The following is a 19,259-nucleotide window of genomic DNA, read 5'->3' on the forward strand; positions in this document are numbered from 1 at the left end:
TTTAATCATGAAATTAAACCTAAACTTGTGATCAACAATTAAGTCAAGGTCAGGTTTATAATGATCACCATTAAACCCTTTTTTTTACCAGTTAACCGGAAACCCATTTTTTTATCCTCTTCACTGACCAAGCCTACTGGTCAACACTATTTGTTATGAATGACAATTAACCAATTATCATATTCAATAGTGACATTTTTTATGATAATAGCAAACAATTAAGTTGATAGACACAATTGAAACAAGAACAGGAATCACAATCAAGTCCCAAGTTCATCATTAATGGTCAGTTTATTATCATTGATGATACAATGAGATTCAATTGATTGTTGAAATCAAAATTGGGAAAAAAAATTTCGGTTAATGATTAAAAATGATAAAACGATTAACCTTGATTTAATTAGTTTTCCTGGTCAATTTACAGTTTCATCTGAGTCTCTCATGAGTAAAATTAGTTTGAGTAATTATCTTAATCATAATTAAATGATAATGATTAACAAGCTTAATGAGTGTATATTGATAACATGATTGGTAAACCGCAAGAGGATTTTGAGGTCGAATGGACCAAGGAAAATATTATCACTTTTCGATATCCACCCTGTATATATATATATGAAATTCTGAGCAAGAATAACAGGAAAAGAGAATGAGAAGATGAAGACAAAGTTAGAAAGAGAAGACAAGAAGATAGGGGAAAAAGAAGGGTGGGAAAAAGAGGAGAGATGATGATGAAAATCGTCTCTCGATTTTTAGTTGTTGTTATTGGTTAAAGATCCAAGGCAACGAGTTAACGGTAAAAAAAAAGGTATTACATTTACCTGAACATTTCGAGGAAGATTTCCTTCCCCTTGTCATCATTATCATCATCAGCACCCACCATTCATCTTCCTCCCTCCAACCCACTCACTTTCACCTCCCAGGTAAAACCTTGGATAAGTTAATGGCAATTCTGATATGAGAAAGAAAAGAGTAAAAGATTTTCTTTGTCTAATTGTAAGTTTTTTTTTTCGTTTCAATTTCTACAATTAAAAGACCATGACAATCAATTTAAGATTCAATTCTATTGATTAATTGTCTTATAATTACTTTAATCGTCATAAATTTTTTGCAAATTGTGGACAAACAATTAAAACACTCAAAGTATTAACTTAAGCTTTTGAATCTGTATCAACATTTTAGTTGATATTTTTTTTTTGTTTTGGTTTTAAATTGTTCTTTACCTAAATTGGTTAATGGTAGTTAATTTATTGTTAATTGTATTGAACAGAATTTTTAATTGTTCTGTCAAATTTTTTTCCTACAATCAGCGACAATTTAGTGATGGGTTGTGGTGTTTCAAAGAGTCAAAGTGTTGAAGATTCAAGTGTAACATCAAAGGATAAGAATCAACGAAATAATTTACAAAAATCTCGAAGGAAATTTAAATCATCATTAGTTAATCATAAAGGAAGTGAATCGTCACCATCATCAGATATTAATAACAATCAACTTAAATCATCATCAACGGTACATTTTGATTCATCAATTGATCAACAATATAATCACCACAATGTTACAAATCATTCAACATCATTTCCACCTCCACCTACACCACATCCGAAAGTTAAATTGTTACCACGACAATTAAGTCGTATTGATGAAATTAATTCAGAATCATCATCTCTCCCATCAACATCAGATGCTCCCACTGTTAATAGTAGTTCATTGATTAAATTTGATTCGATTGCTTGTCAAACTGAATTCACGGCGATTTCAGTGATGACCCAAACTGACCCTTTGCCAACACCCGAAGAGGAATTGGAAATGTTAATCAATTGTGAATATGATTTTCCAAATAATTTTAGGCCCTCAGTTGATTCAGGTCAAGGGTCATCAATGAGTAACGGATTTTCACCATCATCTTCAACAATTGTCACCAATGGTCAGGTAACAATTAACACTGAAGGGTCACTTATGGTAATACCTGCAAATAAATCAAATTGTGTTGATTTTTTCCAAGATTTTGAAATCTCCAAGCAATTAGTTACTCCAGAATCAAGATTAGTAGATGTGGCCATTCAAGTTGCTCAGGTTCGGACATCTTGTTCAACCCAAACAAACATTGTTGCTGGACAATGTCCAGTTCGTCCTGAAGGTGATCAAACACAATCAACAACTTTTGTTAATCCATTAAAAGATGAAGATATTAATTCCAATGATGGTGATAATCGACTTTTCCACCGTTTATCAACAATTAACCCTCAAATTGATAATCATCGTCCATCAGCGACAAGTCCAACAGTAACTTGGTCACAAATTTATAACAATCAGGTTAATCCAAGTGATAACAATCAATTAATTGCTGTTAAAGTTGCTGATTTTGAATCACAAACTGATCCGGTTAGTGAGGTTATGGCTGCAAATGCCGGTGATAATGATACAAATGTATTACAATCATTTAATTTGTCATCGCCATTTTCCCACATCGAGAAACAATTAGGATCAATTGGTGAATCAAGTAGTGATACAATTAACAAATCCCATATGATTACCAGCAATTTAATCAACAACAAACATCAAAACAATGATACTAAACTTCAAGAGTGTCTTAATCAGTTACTTGATGATATTGAAGGTTCACTTAATTTTACCAATACAATTAAAAAAGGTAACTAATCAATTCAATATCTAATAAACTGTAATTGATTAACATTGATCCAAAATGATAAGATAATAATTAACTATTGTTAATAGTAAACTTGATTAGTTAATTGACCTCAATAACAAGGAAAAGTCAACTTGTAGACAGAGCAACAATTAACTTAATCAAATAAATCAAATAAGCAAAAAAAAAGGTAAAATTAACTAGAAACTCTAATGATAACTGATTAACAATTAACTAACTAACATAAATCATTCAATTGAATATCAAGATGGTCTGATCAATGATTAACAATCAAGTAAATTGTTTAACCTTTTTTTTTTTGATTGATTGATAGTCTAATTCAAGTTAAACTGAGAATAACAAACAATCAATCAAAAGATTTCCAATTGGTTAATTATTTCCTATTTACTAATCAAGATAATTAACTAATTGTCCTAACAAACTTCTAGGTGAATACAAAGATGCTTCCGTTCAAACCGTTAATGACCCGATAACCGATGAGGCCCCAGAATTTGCCGCTCGACCTCCGCCCTCAAGGAAAAAGGAAATGATCCCAACATTGACCATCTTTGAATCAATTGATGCCAAAGCTTTAGAGGTCAGTTGAACAATTAATTAATTGATTATCATGATAAAATGCTCGAGTAATCAATCAATCTTGATAGAGAATCGGAAAAGCAAATAACAAAACCAAAGATATTATATTTACCTGTAAGTCTACAGGTAAATCTCATGTGACCTATTATTATTTACCAAACAATTTATCATCAGTGATCACAATTAACGGTGACATTGGTTTGTGAATATGAAAACTCATCAATTAATTGAATCAATTGTTTGGCAATGGAAAAAAGTAATCAAAAGTGTTAATCACTTTTTCAATAACAATCAAAGTTGACGAGACAAAACTTTGATTTTAAATTGTGTGTGTCTGTTGATTGAAACTAAATTATTATCATTATTGTTATTCAATGATGACAATTAATTATTCATAAGCTGTAATATCCTGAATTGTTTAGTAATATTAATGATTAACTTTAATCATTACAAATATTAATATACTTTTATTTGTTATGAAAAACTTTTTGGTTCAATTAAATTGTTTAATATCAATCTTGATATTATTAGATGAGGATTGCATGATAGTTAACAATTAGAATTTTTTAAATTGCAATGTTACATCATGATGATGATTAGTTGATTGTAAACAATTTCAAGATTAGATTGTGGAGCAATTTAATCTGATAATCTAAAAAAAAATCCTCATTTCGTGATTTAATCTAATCAAACTTTCAAAACAATTTAATCAACTCCCAAAGTCCATCACTTAGGATTGATAAACAATCAACTTAATCATAGGATCGTCATGAAAATCAACAAACACAATCAGCTAATTGCAACTAATTAACTTTACCAAAGAGAAAGACTTAATCATTATCGATTTAAATTAATCCAAGAGATTAAAGTTATCATGTTAATACATCATCGTTATTAGAATATAAGTTATAATATTTAAGAAAAAAGTTCTAATATAAAAATCGTCGAGTTTTTTTTTTCTTGAACATCATTACAATCGATAGCATTTCTATTGTGAGTGTATAATTATATTGCATTTTTTCATGATAATCGTGATGATGATAATTCAGATATCGATTAAAAGTTGATTCATATTGATTCATCCTTGAGTATTCAATATTCATGGGATTCTGAATGATAAAAGGTAACATGGAGTCACATGAATACTAATACAATAGTGAGAAAAACAAATCAACAAACTGAATTAATATTATCACCATGTTTTTTTTCATGATGATTGTTATTAGTTTCTGAATTCAGGTTAAACTAAGAAATGATTTAATAATCAACAACAATCAAAAGATTGAATGAAGACTTTCAAAGATCTGACAAATTAATGGTTAACTTCAGTTCAACTGACCGGAAACATATTGGCTTTTGTATCTGTTGATCAATTCTATGGATCGATGAAAGTTCATTGATCATGTTTGAATAATTATCTGAATTTTCTTGATCATTGAACGAGAGATAATTAATATTTTAAACAGTTTTGTTTTCGCCAACAATTATACTTTCATTTTGATTTTCTTTCCACTAATTGTTGACTATTTCCAGGTTCCTGATTCTGAAAGTTCATCACTTATCTCATTAGTCAATTATCTCATCTCCGGTTTACCGAACGATATGTTCAAGGTTCGAGGTATTTTCCGGTGGATCGCTCATAATATTCGATACAATTGGAACTTCATGGGAGTGTCAAGCTCTTCAGAGGAGATTCTTAAATCAAGGGAAGGTGTTTGCAAAGATTATTGTCAATTGTTCGGTGACATGTGCCTACTGGCTGGAATTCGGGTTAAAAAGATTCAAGGGTTCGCCAAAGGATACGATTATCGGCCTGGTCACCAATTCGTTCCCGGTGAGGATATTACTCATAATTGGAATGCTGTTTTTATCCTTGGCTCCTGGAGATTTATTGATCTGACCTGGGGAACCGGATACACTGACCATTCCGGTAAATTTCAACGTAAATTGAATGAGCACTTTTTCCTTACCGATCCAGAAACAATGATTTGGACTCATTATCCTTACAACGAGCTGGAAGATAACTACTCAAGGTAATCATTATCATCATCATCATTATTCATTCATACATTTCATTGATCTTATCATCCTTTATCAATCCTTGACCTTATTATGAAAAAAAAACTGTTACGATTATTGATATTTTTTTTTGTTTATTCTTGTTTATTGATTTTGTTCATTGTATTTTTGTAAATATATTTAGGTGGCAATTACTGGACAAACCACTGACCCTGAATGAGTTTAACACTCTACCCAAAGTAACGCCATATTTTTTTGAATATAATCTCAAGATACGATCTAAACTTGCCAATCCAATTAGTTTTCGAGTTCAAACTGAGATTAAAATTGGTGGACACGAGGCGATGCGATATAAGTATAAGTTGTACCCGGCGGATGAGGTTGAAAATGCTTCTCTTAACCATTACCTTTTCTGTCAACTTAAAGAGGACCGGATGGTGGGCTCATTTCAGGTGACACCGCCGATTGAGGGCCGATACTTTTTAAAGGTAAGGTATCAATCAGGAAGACGAAAGCAGGTTAATAATAATGAGTTTGGTCCATTTGATTTTGATTTTGATTTTTTTTTTCTCTCTCTCTCTCTCTCTCTTTTCATTCAATTTCATGGAAAGATTTATGCTCGACCGGAAAAAGATATGGCCGAATGGAATATTGATGCGACAACTAATCTACCTCCTCCAGCTACAACTTCCTCTTTGACCAGTGGTCAGCAAGGAGCTCAATCAAATCTACACAGTTGTGTTACCTTTCTCCTTGAATGTTCCCGGTCTCGGAAATATCTTCAACCTTATCCACTTAATGAACTCCCCTGGGGACCAACTCAATCTTTTTACAATTACAGGATGAGACTTCTCAATCAAAGTGGACCAGTGGTCACTACATGGGGAGGTAAACGACGTTTAATCCTTGAATCTTCTGAGGCCATGTTAATAACCTATCAAGTGTTAGATGCTGAAGGTATGGAAATGGATGCCAAAAATTTACTAATTCGAGAAGATAATGGGAATAAGATAACGTTCATCATCTCACCCCCTCGACTTGGAATGTTCAAATTGATGATATTCGGAATGCCCAAACCTAAGCAAAAGGGTAAATGGCGACTTCCGCTTTTGGCAACTTTTCTAATCGAATGTAAAATGGCCAAAATTGCAAAACAACCACCGGAAGAGGAAGATCCACCACCGGTGGTTGTAGATTATGTTGAACCATCAATGGAATATAATGAACTTTACCGGCAAAAATTTTCAAATCGATCATCAGTTATAAGATAATCAACTAATTGATAAAATCCACTTTACAATCAATTCAGAATCAATGAAAAAAACAACAACAGTTTCCACCTCTTCACTTAATCATATCCTCTTCATCCAATTTCCCACCGGTGATTTTCAATTCATGTCCTCCAAATTGGTACTTTTTTTGCTGCTTCTGCTGATGTTGCTATTAAACCGAGTTTTCAACAATCAATTTTGATTATGCAAAGAGAAATTAATTAATTAACCTAAATTTCAATAAGCTGATGATTGTGATAAGTTGATTGTTGAGTTTGTCAAGTGGTTAAATTGTTGATTGAAAAGCCAATCAATTTGTTCAACATAAACACATACACACTTAATTACTTATATATACAAACAGAAAAATCATCAGTTATGATCACAATTTAACTAAACAAAATGAAAAAGTGCCAATAATGTCAACAAATTTGTCGATTAAATAAAAACAAATGTTTAAAATTTAAATTTTGATCGAAAATAAATCAAATTTTCACTCGTAACAATTTACAAATTAATTTAATTACATTCATGGTTACTGATTAAACTCAATATCTTCATGTTATATTGCCTTAATTAGGATAAACTTCCTGATTAATTAAAGCTACGAAGAGACAGTTGAAGTGAATACTTGATAAACTTTGTCTGCATTTTAAATACACCAATTAAACGACTTCTTTCATATCAAGTCTTCGTAGTGTAGTGGTTATCACATCTGCTTAACACGCAGAAGGTCCCAGGTTCGAGACCTGGCGAAGACATTTTTTGTCCTCCTGTTTTGCTTATCGTTTGAATCTTGATCTTTGAGCTTGATTAGTATTGAGAGTTTCTCGTAAGCGCAATTTTCAAATTCAAAATTGTCTCATTCTGATAGATTTTCATCCTAATCTAACCCAATCTAACCTACATCACAATCAATTGCAATTGTATTGAATAATATGCTCTTGTTAGTTGAGCTTGTTAATTAGCTGATCTTAAATCGCGTAAGATATTAAACAATTTAGTGTCTCATTATTTACAATAGCAATTTAATTATGTATATTTATCATACAATCAAATCAATTTGATTTTATCTCTTCCAATTAGTAGTAGGAGTAATTAAGATTAACATTAGTTGTATTACAATTTGATTAGTATTTATATTAATTTACATAACAATTATAATATCAACAAATGTAATAAATTGGTAAGACAATAGCGAATTGGGTTAGAGGTTAAAGGTTACAAAAAAAAGTTATTTCGGTCTTAATAACTGTAATTGTGATCAGAAAGAGGAAAGAATTAATTTTCTCTCCAAATTCAATTTAAGAACTGATTCTAATCATCTGTAATCAATATGATCTTTTTTTTCAATTAAAAAGTTGATGATTAAGTCAACGTACTAATTTTTACAAATTGATTTTAGTTTTTTATTTTTGGCTTAATCAATTGTATCATTTTTGTTTAGCTGGATTCCCAACAATTAGCAAATTGTTAGGAATATTGTTTATCTCTCTTAATACAAAACAAAAAGAGTTAATTTTTGCTGAATAAATTTTAACAGAGTCCATTGGTTTTTTTGAATAAAGTACAGAAAAGTTTTAAAAGTTAATTGTTTATAACAATTTAGAGGACAAAGAAACTAATCAATATATAAAACTTGTTCCGGTGTCTTGGTTTTAAAACATGTTCTCAATGTGAGTAAAATAATGGACACCCGACGATCCAAGGCGTTCAGATGAGGTTCCGTTATAACCGGTGAAATTGGATCAGAGGCAAGTGAATTTCTCATCAGGTCAGAAAGGTGATCTGATCCGTTGTGTAGTTCGAGTAGTTTACGTAAGGTTGAAAGGCGAATCAGGCAACATTGGCGAACAGGGGAAAGAATGGAAAGCTCATCATGATTGGCCAAACCGAATCTGAATTGAGACAATTTTGAAAATTTTTCCATTATAATTATTGAATTTGAAAAGTTTTGATCATATTGAAATTGTATTTGTAATTGTGTATGAGTCTAAGTGTGCGTGTCTATTGAGAATAACAATCAGCTGAAAAGCAAATTTTTTGCAAACAATTTCCAAATTAATATCAATGAATTTATATTATATTCAACATCATATACATGATAGATATCATTTCAATTGTACTCAACAAAAAGGTTATTTATTATTTTCATCGGGTGGGAATTATACTAATATTGAATAGAAGAGAGGAAAATTTTTGCCACTTCTACATGAAAAAAGGATAACAAAGATTTTCTCATTTCTTTTCCACTCTGAGTAAATTGAAAAAAATGGATAAAAGGTGAAAATTGTCACAAGAATCTAGAATATATATTGATGTTGATCATCATAAACTTGATGATGTTCATGGTGAAAATTGAAACTCAACTGAAAATACAAAAGTAACAAAAGAGGAAAAGATTTTTCCTTACCCTCCCCACCCTTACCACCCACTTTTATCCTCTCCCTTGAATAATCCATTCTCATCTTTTCCACCCTGATGATAATAACAGATAAATCTATTTCAATTTTCGTCATCATCATGTTATTTTTATCATTTCTCTCTCTCTCTCTCTCTCTCTCTTAGTATATTCCTATGAATACAATGGAAATTCAATTGAAATGAATGAGCAAAAAGCAAGGGTGGGATGTTGACTGTGTGTTGGTAATGAAGAAAAAAGTTGCCTGAAAATTACAAATTGAATTTAACCTTTTCTTAGCCTTTTTGTTGATCAGAATTCCAACACCACCACCATCACCCTGTAACCCCCACTAACTCTGAACGCCTTTATTGTAGTTCTATTATTAATATAATTTCCACACCTTGACAATATATATTAGATGAAAAATTTTGGTTCCAAGAATTTCCCCTCAAAATTTAATTCCATTACTTGTGATGGAGATGGATGAGTTAAGATGAATACAAGAAGATTCTAAAAGATCAGATTCAGAATCAGAATTTTTTTTCTTCATCATCTTCCCATTCATCTTTTTCCTCCTTTTCCTACTCATCATCATGTACTAGATACACACACACTTTTTAAAATACATTCTGAAATTACGTTTCCAAATTGAATATATTTCATCTCATCTCATCTTTGCAAGAATCAATTCTGAGTATTTCATGATAATCATGATAATCATTGTGAGGGTGAAAATAAAATAAGATGAAAAAAAACTAATTTCCTGTTATATGTTTGATGAAAATGAAGATGATGATGATTATCATCATCGTCATCGAGATGTGAATACAAGTAAAAGGATGAATACTGATCATCTTCATCTTCATCTTCATCTTCATCTTCATCATGATGCAAAAAAAAGATTCAGGTTCAAACATTTTCCAAAAGTAAATCTATTTCCAAAAGAGATGGAAAAGTTTTTTATCAGTAAGTAAAATCTTCCCCTGAAAAAGACAGGTAAGTAATAGTTTTACCTTTTAATGATAAAGGTGAGGATGAAGATGATAAGCATGATGAGCATGAGGATGATGAGCATGAGGATGATTGAAGTTGGTCTAACAATTTAAGGCTGGATTACGATAAAAGTTGATTGCCTCAGAACTAAATCTGTTTCCATGAAATTGAGAAAAAAGAAAAGGTTTTCCATGTTGATCATCATCTTCCATGATGATAATTGTTTTCTCTTTCTTTTTACTTTCTTTCAGAACTTTTTTTTTCAATTATCTTGATAAATATATTATCCTCTAAGGAGATGAGGCTACTTTTGATATACAAATAATTTTCCATGATAATAATAATAATAATATCCATGGTATGATATCATGAACATCCCTTATGAATACTCATTCTGTATCTATAATTTATCTATCATTTCATTTTCAATCAAATTGATTAACAGTAGCAATTAACTTTCTATATGATAATCAGTTTGATTAGAATCATAAAACTTTTTCAGTTCTGATATTATTATTTTTTGTGGCTTCTTGTTAGTTTTGATTATTCATTTCAACAGCAACAAAATTGTTTATTGTTTCAATTATTTAGGTTTCAAAGTTAATTTGGTTGATATAAAATTCAATTAGTATCATAAACTTTCATCATGTTGGCTGAATTGTGATCAGTTCAATTTATCTTCACTAGGATAATCTACTTTTCACCTCATTGTTATTCATTAGATTTTTAGATTCAAAGTTTTTTTTTCTACAAAATTTCAAGAACATTTCGAACTTGATATTTTTCATTCTTGTTCTACTCTTCGATATTTGAGGTCAGTCTTACCCTCTTCCATGGTCAAGGTGAAGGGGGAATGTATTGTTTCCGAAAATTCTGAATGTCTCATAGTGGTGACGATCCATGTTCCCAATAAGAAAGTCCAATATCGACATGTCCATTAGATCGGGCAGTCGACGGCCTTTATTGTAGGGACCCGTTTTACGGACAATTGTATCACAATAAGAATCATCGGTCTCCCAAATGGCCTTTCGACGTTTATGATAAGATCTTCTCCATGGATGTCTCCAGATCTAAATGGAAGAAAAAATCGAAATTGTAACGCAAATGTTTGATTTAAATTCTTCTCCATCATCAAGCTTTCTCATTTTCTTTGAATTCTCACCATGGATTTCATTCAAATCATTAAACTTTTTTTTCTCTTCACAAACAATTTACTAATAATCATTAGTAGAAAGAGAGAGAGAGAGAAGAAAAAAAATAGATTAACTAACCAAACATAGAAAAAAACTTTGATTAATATAAAACTCTATTCTTTTAACTTTCGAGTCGATTCAATGGAGAAAGAAAAAACCGAATACAAAGTTCTAAAAGCATTCGAATACACAATTTACATATACTACCCACTTTCGATTAATTTTCAAACTTCTATCGAGAACAACAAAAAAGACTTACAATAAACAGGCAAAGGAAAAAAATGACTACTCCGAGTTCTGAACAATATGGAAACCATGATAATCTCAATTTCATCCCAATGAACAAAAGACATTGATATTGTTTCTTAGTTTCCAATGAAAATGGAATTAGATTAAAGCCATGAATGAAACTCATCAATCTTACATGATGATTATGATGATGAGAGAGAGAGAGAGAGAGAGAAAAGTTCCAAATTGTATTTCATTTTTACTCCATTTTCTTTATTTTTTCATAAACTCTTTTTCCCTCCTTCCATCGCCCTCCCTTTCCCATGCACTGTTTTATTATTATCATGAAAATGAAAATAATATTAGATGAACATTTGAAAATCATTTTCGCCTCATTACCTTACAAGTTTATTCCAGGATTCATTTCAATTGAACAAACTCCTCACCACTCACCCACTCCTTACCATTCATTAAACAATATTATTCTTATCATCATCATCATCATCATCATCATCATCATCATCAATGCATTCAAAATTCAGAGTAAAAGAGAAGAGAAATTTAAAAAAAAAATTCTCAACCTTTTCATCCTCATCTCCTCAATCATCATCATTATCATGATATTTTCACCACCCACTTCCCTCCTACCACCCAACCAACAATAACAACAACATCTTGCTTTGAATAATAATGATAATGATTATGATAAAAGATTATTATTATAATATAATTGAGCTTCAAATTTTTTCCCTCTTTGTATTCATAAGAATTCATATGAAAATGAACAAACAAAAAAAGAGGAGAAAAGATAAAATTAGAATAAAAATTCATGGAAATCCTATTCATCGTCATCATTATCCACCTTTATAACTGTTTTATTTTCAAATTATCATCATCATGAAATGATATTATCAACAATCATCACCACAATGAAACTTTCAACTAAACAAAATTATCAATTATTTCAATTTAAACAATTTAAATGTTTATTTAAATTTGTAGTGAAAATTTGATGGTTTTGATTGAAGATCAAAGTTACTTTTCTTGTTGACAATTAACTTGACCATTTTTGAGTTGATTGTAATTACCTTTCGTGGGGCAAGTGCTGTCGAAGGCAGGAAAGCGGCAAAACTGCCCTCCAGGGTATCGGGATGGCCACAAATTGCATGAGCAGTATCACAGTAGTAACCACATTTGCCGTGGAAGCACAAATTATTGGCTATAAGGTGATCGGTGGGTCGAGATGTGGTGGTCATGGGAGTGGAAAATAATAAGAAAATTAATATTTCTCTTGATACAAATGTAATATAATCAATTTCAACCATCAATTCTGAATATATTTGATAATCAATTCAAATCAAATTCAATTGGATTTACATGGTAACCATTTTTTTCCTTTCTCGAAATTGATTTTTTTTTTCATAGAATGAAAATAAAATTGAACTTTTAACACATTATCAATCAATTTGCTTGATCATCTCCATGAATTACCATGTAATCAATTGATGGAGAGCAAAATGATCAACTGATTGTAAGAAGGATTTAAATTGTATTATGTTTACAGATTCAATTTCTTGACCTCTCAACTTTTCTCCTCCTTCATGAACCAAATTGGGAGTTTTTTTATATATATTTTTCTGATTTTAATCATGAAAATTTCAGCTATTCTAATGTTCAAGATTGATGGTAAGTCGATGGTGATTATGATAGTGATGGGAAATAAGTTTACGATAAATTGAATAACATTATTATCCTCATGATGAAAACCATTTCCATGAATATTCATGATGATGAAACCTCCATGAAATCAGAAAGCTCATGAATTTGATTGCATTTCTCATTCCATATTATTCATTGGATAAAAATTTTATCATTTTCTTTTGCAATTTGATTCACTAATATTCATATGAGGAAATTACTATCAACATGAAAATCATCATAATCTTTGTCATCATAATTATAATCATCATCTTAACTCTTTAAGTTTTATTATTTTTTCATTCATTTGAATTACATATATATCAAAAAAAACCGGAAGGAAATGGTAATCATCATCAATGGAAATGAACAAAAATGAAATCATGTTGATGATTATCATTACTAATGTTGCCTTGGAAGATTCCGAGAGTATGATGATCATTAATAAAAAGTTACATCAATTATGAGAAAGAAAAGTTTACAAAACTTGGAACCGGAAAACGGAAACAGATCATTACAATTGCTCAGAAATTGACCAACAAAAGGCAAGACAATAATCATTTCTCACAATAATCTAAATAGTGATCATCATCATTATCAACAAATTGTCTGGGGAGTGATGGGAATCAGAACAACTAATCATTTCAATATACAACCATGAGCTAATTGAGAGTTGATAGCTCAGAATTGAATCAAAGTTACAATCAAAATAATCTCTTTCTCAAGATGATTAACTTACCAGGAGAAACAAAAAATGTCTTGAGTAGAGCATCATCACTGAGAGCATAGATCTCAGAGGTTATGTTGATAACTCGACCTACGACCGGAGGCGCTCGTCGAAAACCTAAAAGCCTATGATAGAAACAGAGAGAGAGAGCAACAATTAAGTTAACAATTGTAAAGATAATTAGTAAGAAAATCATTGAATTGGAAAGAAAAAATCTCCTAGAATTCTGATCTTAAACAGAGAAAAATTTCTTAGAACTTCAATCAAGATGAACTTTCTTTTGTGCTCAGAATTTTCCCCAGCAGAGGGAGTGAGGTTACTCAGAATTTTCGATAACCAATGAGCCTTTAAATCAATTGAACCACAGAATTGACTCTGAACCCATTATATGTTTATGGATAATCACTATCGGTTATAAGAAGTTTCAATCTTTGAAAGTTAAATTATTTACCAGGAAAATGCGAAGAGAGAAAAAAAATCGCAAGATCTTAAGTTATCATTATTTACCGTTATCTTTATTACCATTATATAATAGTTGATTGTTTTTACTTTTTATTGGTTTTGTATTCAATGAGTTTGAGTTAATATATGATAACCATCATTATCATCAGGATGATGATTATAATTAGGATGCTTAAAGGTTAAGGTAAATAAAGTCTAGGAAACAAAGTGTAATGATATTTCAAGGAGATAAAGTTTCAATGGGATGTGAGATAAAAATTCAATGGTTGATAATAATAAGAGATAACAATTGGAATCGATTCTGAAATTATATCAGATTGAAAGTGCAAGAGGAGAAGCGGGAAAATAATTCAATCTCTTCCAAATTCTTATCCTGCCCACAGAATCCCGGGTGTAGTTTGTAGTTAATGATGATATTATTGGCATGAAATGTTCACCCATTAAATTGTTAAGTCCTTTATTTTTCACCCTGTAAATTATTTGCCATTAAATTTACATGGAAAACTATTAAGAGATTTTTATTTATGAGACAATCATTTAATTTACTGAATGAGTGAACCATTGAGCTTGAAATTTTGAAAAGTAATCCTGAAAATCAGATTCAGCAGAGCAGAGGGGAAAAGTTCAGCGGAAATTGGGGAAACATAAATATAATAGTTGTTGATAATATTAGTTAACCCATTTGATTTACATCTCTCATCTTTTATTTTCCCGCCTTCCTCATTTTAACCTTTAACTAAGATTTAATTTCCAATTCAATGATTATTATCATGATAATATAATAATCATCATGTTGTTTCAGGTTGTAAAAGTTTCATGATAATTCAAAGGGTGTGTACTTGAATTAACTTACCTGTCAAGGTGAAAGGCAGCGATCTCTGAATTGTGTCTTTCAAAGTCAACAAAATAAAAATGATTTGGATCCGTTTCCTTTTCCCTGGGAAACCTGAGATTTATCCGGAGAGAGAAATTATCATGGTAAAACATGATGACACAATTAAATCGGTTTGTTGATCAACGATTTTCTTTCATCATCTTTCATGATGATCGTTTACTTTACCTCATAGGTTTGAATAAGGCTTGCCCTGAGTTCCGGTAATCAATTATCAATTTAAGTTGTGTCCCACCCTCTTTTTGTCCTGTGTGTGTGTGTGTGTGTGTTGTGTGCGTTTGTCAGATTCATGGTGGTAACATGGTGATTATATGAAACAAACAGAGATTCAATGTTATTATTATGAAGAGAAAAATATATATATTATCACACATGAAAAGTGTTCATGGGAGAGGGAGAGTGATAACAAGGTGGATGAAAATATTTGCATTTGGAAACAAAAAGCTTAGATTTGCAAAAATTTCCAATAACTCAGCATTTTGAGTGAGTTCATGGTGATATTCACGAAGAGGAAATTTGCTTTCAGGTTTCAAGATATTTTTCTCCAGTAATTCAGACATTTCTATTCCTGGTTAAAGTAAACAAATTCATGAGATCTAATGATATTCAGGAAAATGGATCATTTTAATACATCATGATGATGATAATTTGATAATATCACCATGGTAGAAGTTCAGATTTAGATTCACAATGAGTAATATATAAATGAAACAAGTATAATAATAGGAAAAAAAAAGAAAGTAATTATTATTATGTCAGAATTTTGTTAAGAAACAATTTCTCATGAAAATTGGGTGGAAAATAAAAGTTCTGCAAATGATAAGGACTCAAGTTTGAGATTTGGCCAATGAGTAGAATTGGGAACATGAATTATATCACAATTTCTGTTTCATCTCTGGCAATTTAATTTTCTGTCAGAATTTTTTTTTCTTCGTTCTCTTTGAAACTAAACAGAACAAGTATCAAATTCCTAATACTACAAATGAAAGAATCTGTTTTTGATAATAAAAACTGAGTGTCAGCTGATCGATATCAGAATTTTTCAATCCAAAAAAAGCGGCAATTCTTAGATTCAAATACAGTATTGAAAATGTACATTTTCAATTCATCAACAACTTTATGTCAAAATTATCAATCGGATTGACAACTAATCAGAGGAAAAGACTAATAAAAAATACCTGGATAAAGGTTAAGAAAATTGTTCAGGATAAATGGTGATGAGTTTCTCTTATACAAGTTCATTAAGTGAAATAAATGATTACATGGTGAATGCTAATCTAACTGAATAACTTCATTTTCTGGCTGATGAAACATTTTTCAATCGACTGACTTGGTAAACAATTTTCCTTAAGCCTTGATGATGCCAACAACAATAATCTTCATCATTAGCATGATGAAGATTCATAGTGATGAGAGAGAGAGAGAGAGAGGAAAATTCTGTAGATTGACTGAGTACGAAAAAAAATGAAAAGGAAAACAAGCAAACAAAAGGACTTCGATTCTGTTTGAATCGAAAGCCAATTTTTCTGTTGCCTCTTCCTCTTTTCTTCCTAGAATTTACCACCACACACTCTTTCTATTTCCATAATAATGAGAATCATGGATGATAATATTATCTTCATTCAGAAACCTTATCAATGATGAAATATAATACAGAGAAAATGTTTATGTACATATATGAATAATCTGGCTTTAACTGTCCTACTTGTTTATGTGACAGAGGAATGGTGAGGAGAATGATAAAAAAAGGCTATCAGCTCATCAACTAATCACTAGAAAAAATTTTCTATCGAAAAGTAAACAATATCCACAGAATTTAGGATAATTATCGAGCTTAGAATCTTAACTGAGCATTATGAGCGCCGAGAGAGAGAGAGAGAGAGAGAGAGAGAGATGGTAACTTATTTCTCTCTCAAATTTTGCTTTGAATATTATACCATTCTACCTGATGAGACATTTTGCTTGTCAGAATTTTAAATTTTCTTTTGCAACATTTATCTCGAATATTTTTTCTTTTAAATAAAAGTGAATTGGAAATTTGTCTTCCAGGTAAAGGTGAAAACGATGGAAAATATTATGTTGAAACTATTTTTTCTTTCTATTTTTTCTTATTCTTATCTGCAAAATGTATAAATATATATTCAGAGTTAGGGAGAAGAGGGTATTGAGTATACTTTTAGCATTTTCTCTCTTGTTACTGTTATGTTTTTTTACTCTGCTATTATTATCTATCTGTCATTGTCCTTCCATAGGTATATCAATCTTGTTGTGAATGTTATTTTTTCTTCCCTTTTCTCTCGAATAAAGTTGAGGGATAGAACTGAATCAGGGAAAAATTCGAGGAAAAAATTTCAAAGAAAAAGAAAATACTTATTTTTTTCTTTCTCTTCCATCTATTATAAAGATGAGAAGATGATAGAGACCAAGATAAAGGTTGTAAGTAACTTTTTCATCTTTCTTTTTATCTTCCTCTCTCTCACTCTCTCTCGCATCATCATCATCTCTTGAAATCCCTTTTCTACCCTCCTTTTAGCTCAGAATTCTGACTTTTTTCCCTGAAACTCCACCATGGATTCTATTCTGAAGACAATTTTGTTTTCCTCAAGTATTCATTCTGATGATCATGTTCATCATCACTAAAATGATTCTTTTAGAAAAAAAAGTTCACAAAATGAAACATTTTCATCCATAAAAAGATTGTAAATGTTATGATAACATGAGAGTCATGATAACCTTTATTTCAATATGTTTTCAGATCTATTGAATCAATATTATAATCACAAAGAATTATATTGAAATGTTTGACTCTAATTTCCATGAGAAAATCATAATCAATTATTTACTCTCAAGTTGCAAGAATTTGGTTAGTCAAAGAATAGCCAATGGTCAAGTTAACCAGATCAATTGATTTTCGTAAATCATCATCAGCAATAGTTTCAAGTCTCATCTTCAAGTATCATCATGATCATGAAATGAATCAAAAATGAGACTGAAAAGTAAACAAGTTTAACCTTAACAGTGATAATCAATGCTGAAAATGATTAGCAAATGATAAATAACAAATATTAGGTTTGATATTAATCCACTTGGATAAGATTAAGGATGAGAAATAGGAAGATAACATCATCATGGTCATCATAATCTTAATTATCTAGCAAATTTATTTCTCCTCTCTGATTGTCATGATTATGAGAATCATCAATTAATCTAATCATTATTTTCACTCAATTGATTAACCTTTTTTTTATCGGTTTCAAATGAACCAAAATGAAAATGATGATGATGATGACAATGAAGAGGAAGAGACAAAGGAAGATGACAATTATAATGGACAGTTGATATGGTTACTTAAAGATGATAAGATGACCTCAACAGAAAGTTAATGATGAGAAGGTAAAAGTTGATGGAGGTGGAAGATGAAAAGATGAAAGCAAAAAAAAAAGTGGTTGATTCAAGTGATTTGAAAGGTATTCTGATGATCATCAATAGGACGATAAGGAAGATGATGATGATGACTACTGGCTGAATGGATGAGGTGTAAGACTTTTCCTTTCTCTCTCTCTCTTTCTTTTTTGCTTCGAAAAAAAATTCGAACTTTTTTCTCTGCCAAATGATATAAGAAAGATAATGAACTAAGAGGAGGGAAAAGTGAAATGGATTCAGAGTATAACTTGATAATCATCATGAGCCCATCATGAGGATAGTCTGTTTATAGTTGAAAGGTAAATGGTTATGGAGACAAAGAAATAAATTCAATGGATACTCACCCACTCGGACAATTGGTAAAGTTGCCATGTCCTTCAATAAATCATCAATAGTTGAATCAGATTCAGTGTATAAATCATGCTGCCTGATATTGAGGTGAAATTTTTCCCAATTGCTTAAATTACGCCTGAGAAAAGGATAAGATAAAATTACAATTAGTTACAAAATGGAAACGGAAATTAATCTTTAAAATTTGCCATAAACAAGTTTTCCAATGGTCAACTATTTGCTGTTATGTAATATATAAGTTATTATGGTCAATCAATATGAATAAGAAAAAAAAAGTTCAGTAATAACTGAATCATATGTTGTCTATGATGATAAATATCAACATCAATATTATAATATTAACAAGAATCAACTATT

At 30.6% G+C, this 19,259-nt stretch overlaps 2 protein-coding genes and 1 non-coding gene across 3 annotated transcripts in view; 2 read left to right on the forward strand and 1 right to left on the reverse strand.

The window, feature by feature from the left end:
- Positions 1–644: 644 nt before the first annotated feature.
- On the forward strand, positions 645–7,027 carry LOC128395410 (uncharacterized). The gene is made up of 5 exons (XM_053355836.1): positions 645–2,647; positions 3,094–3,242; positions 4,775–5,274; positions 5,445–5,748; positions 5,872–7,027. Exons 1-5 carry the CDS (start codon positions 1,321–1,323, stop codon positions 6,529–6,531), a joined length of 2,940 nt encoding a protein of 979 aa, XP_053211811.1. The 5' UTR covers positions 645–1,320; the 3' UTR covers positions 6,532–7,027.
- A 192-nt stretch (positions 7,028–7,219) lies between these two features.
- Positions 7,220–7,292, forward strand: Trnav-aac (transfer RNA valine (anticodon AAC)). Its single transcript has one exon. It is a non-coding gene; the product is annotated as a tRNA-Val (tRNA).
- Positions 7,293–7,913: 621 nt separating this feature from the next.
- LOC128395328 (extracellular serine/threonine protein CG31145-like) overlaps positions 7,914–19,259 on the reverse strand; it is a 41,265-nt gene continuing 29,919 nt past the window's right edge. The window contains exons 4-10 of the mRNA XM_053355739.1: positions 18,896–19,020; positions 15,297–15,375; positions 15,090–15,182; positions 13,787–13,899; positions 12,438–12,568; positions 10,754–10,998; positions 7,914–8,429 (exon numbers count right to left, since the gene is read on the reverse strand). Coding sequence (XP_053211714.1) covers positions 8,153–8,429; positions 10,754–10,998; positions 12,438–12,568; positions 13,787–13,899; positions 15,090–15,182; positions 15,297–15,375; positions 18,896–19,020 — 1,063 coding nt within the window. The 3' untranslated portion in view covers positions 7,914–8,152. The remainder of the gene's footprint in view (positions 8,430–10,753; positions 10,999–12,437; positions 12,569–13,786; positions 13,900–15,089; positions 15,183–15,296; positions 15,376–18,895; positions 19,021–19,259) is intronic.

This window comes from Panonychus citri, unplaced genomic scaffold (assembly GCF_014898815.1).
Source record: "Panonychus citri isolate SS breed McGregor unplaced genomic scaffold, ASM1489881v1 Contig00141, whole genome shotgun sequence".
In the NCBI taxonomy this organism is placed as follows: Eukaryota; Metazoa; Arthropoda; class Arachnida; order Trombidiformes; family Tetranychidae; genus Panonychus; species Panonychus citri.

Excerpts from the sequence above, each read along its gene's own strand:
- LOC128395410 (XM_053355836.1), top strand. The coding sequence starts at position 1,321 with ATGGGTTGTGGTGTTTCAAAGAGTCAAAGTGTTGAAGATTCAAGTGTA. Across the intron at positions 5,275-5,444 it reads CTGGAAGATAACTACTCAAG|GTGGCAATTACTGGACAAAC; the intron begins GTAATCATTATC and ends AAATATATTTAG. Across the intron at positions 5,749-5,871 it reads AGGGCCGATACTTTTTAAAG|ATTTATGCTCGACCGGAAAA; the intron begins GTAAGGTATCAA and ends TTTCATGGAAAG.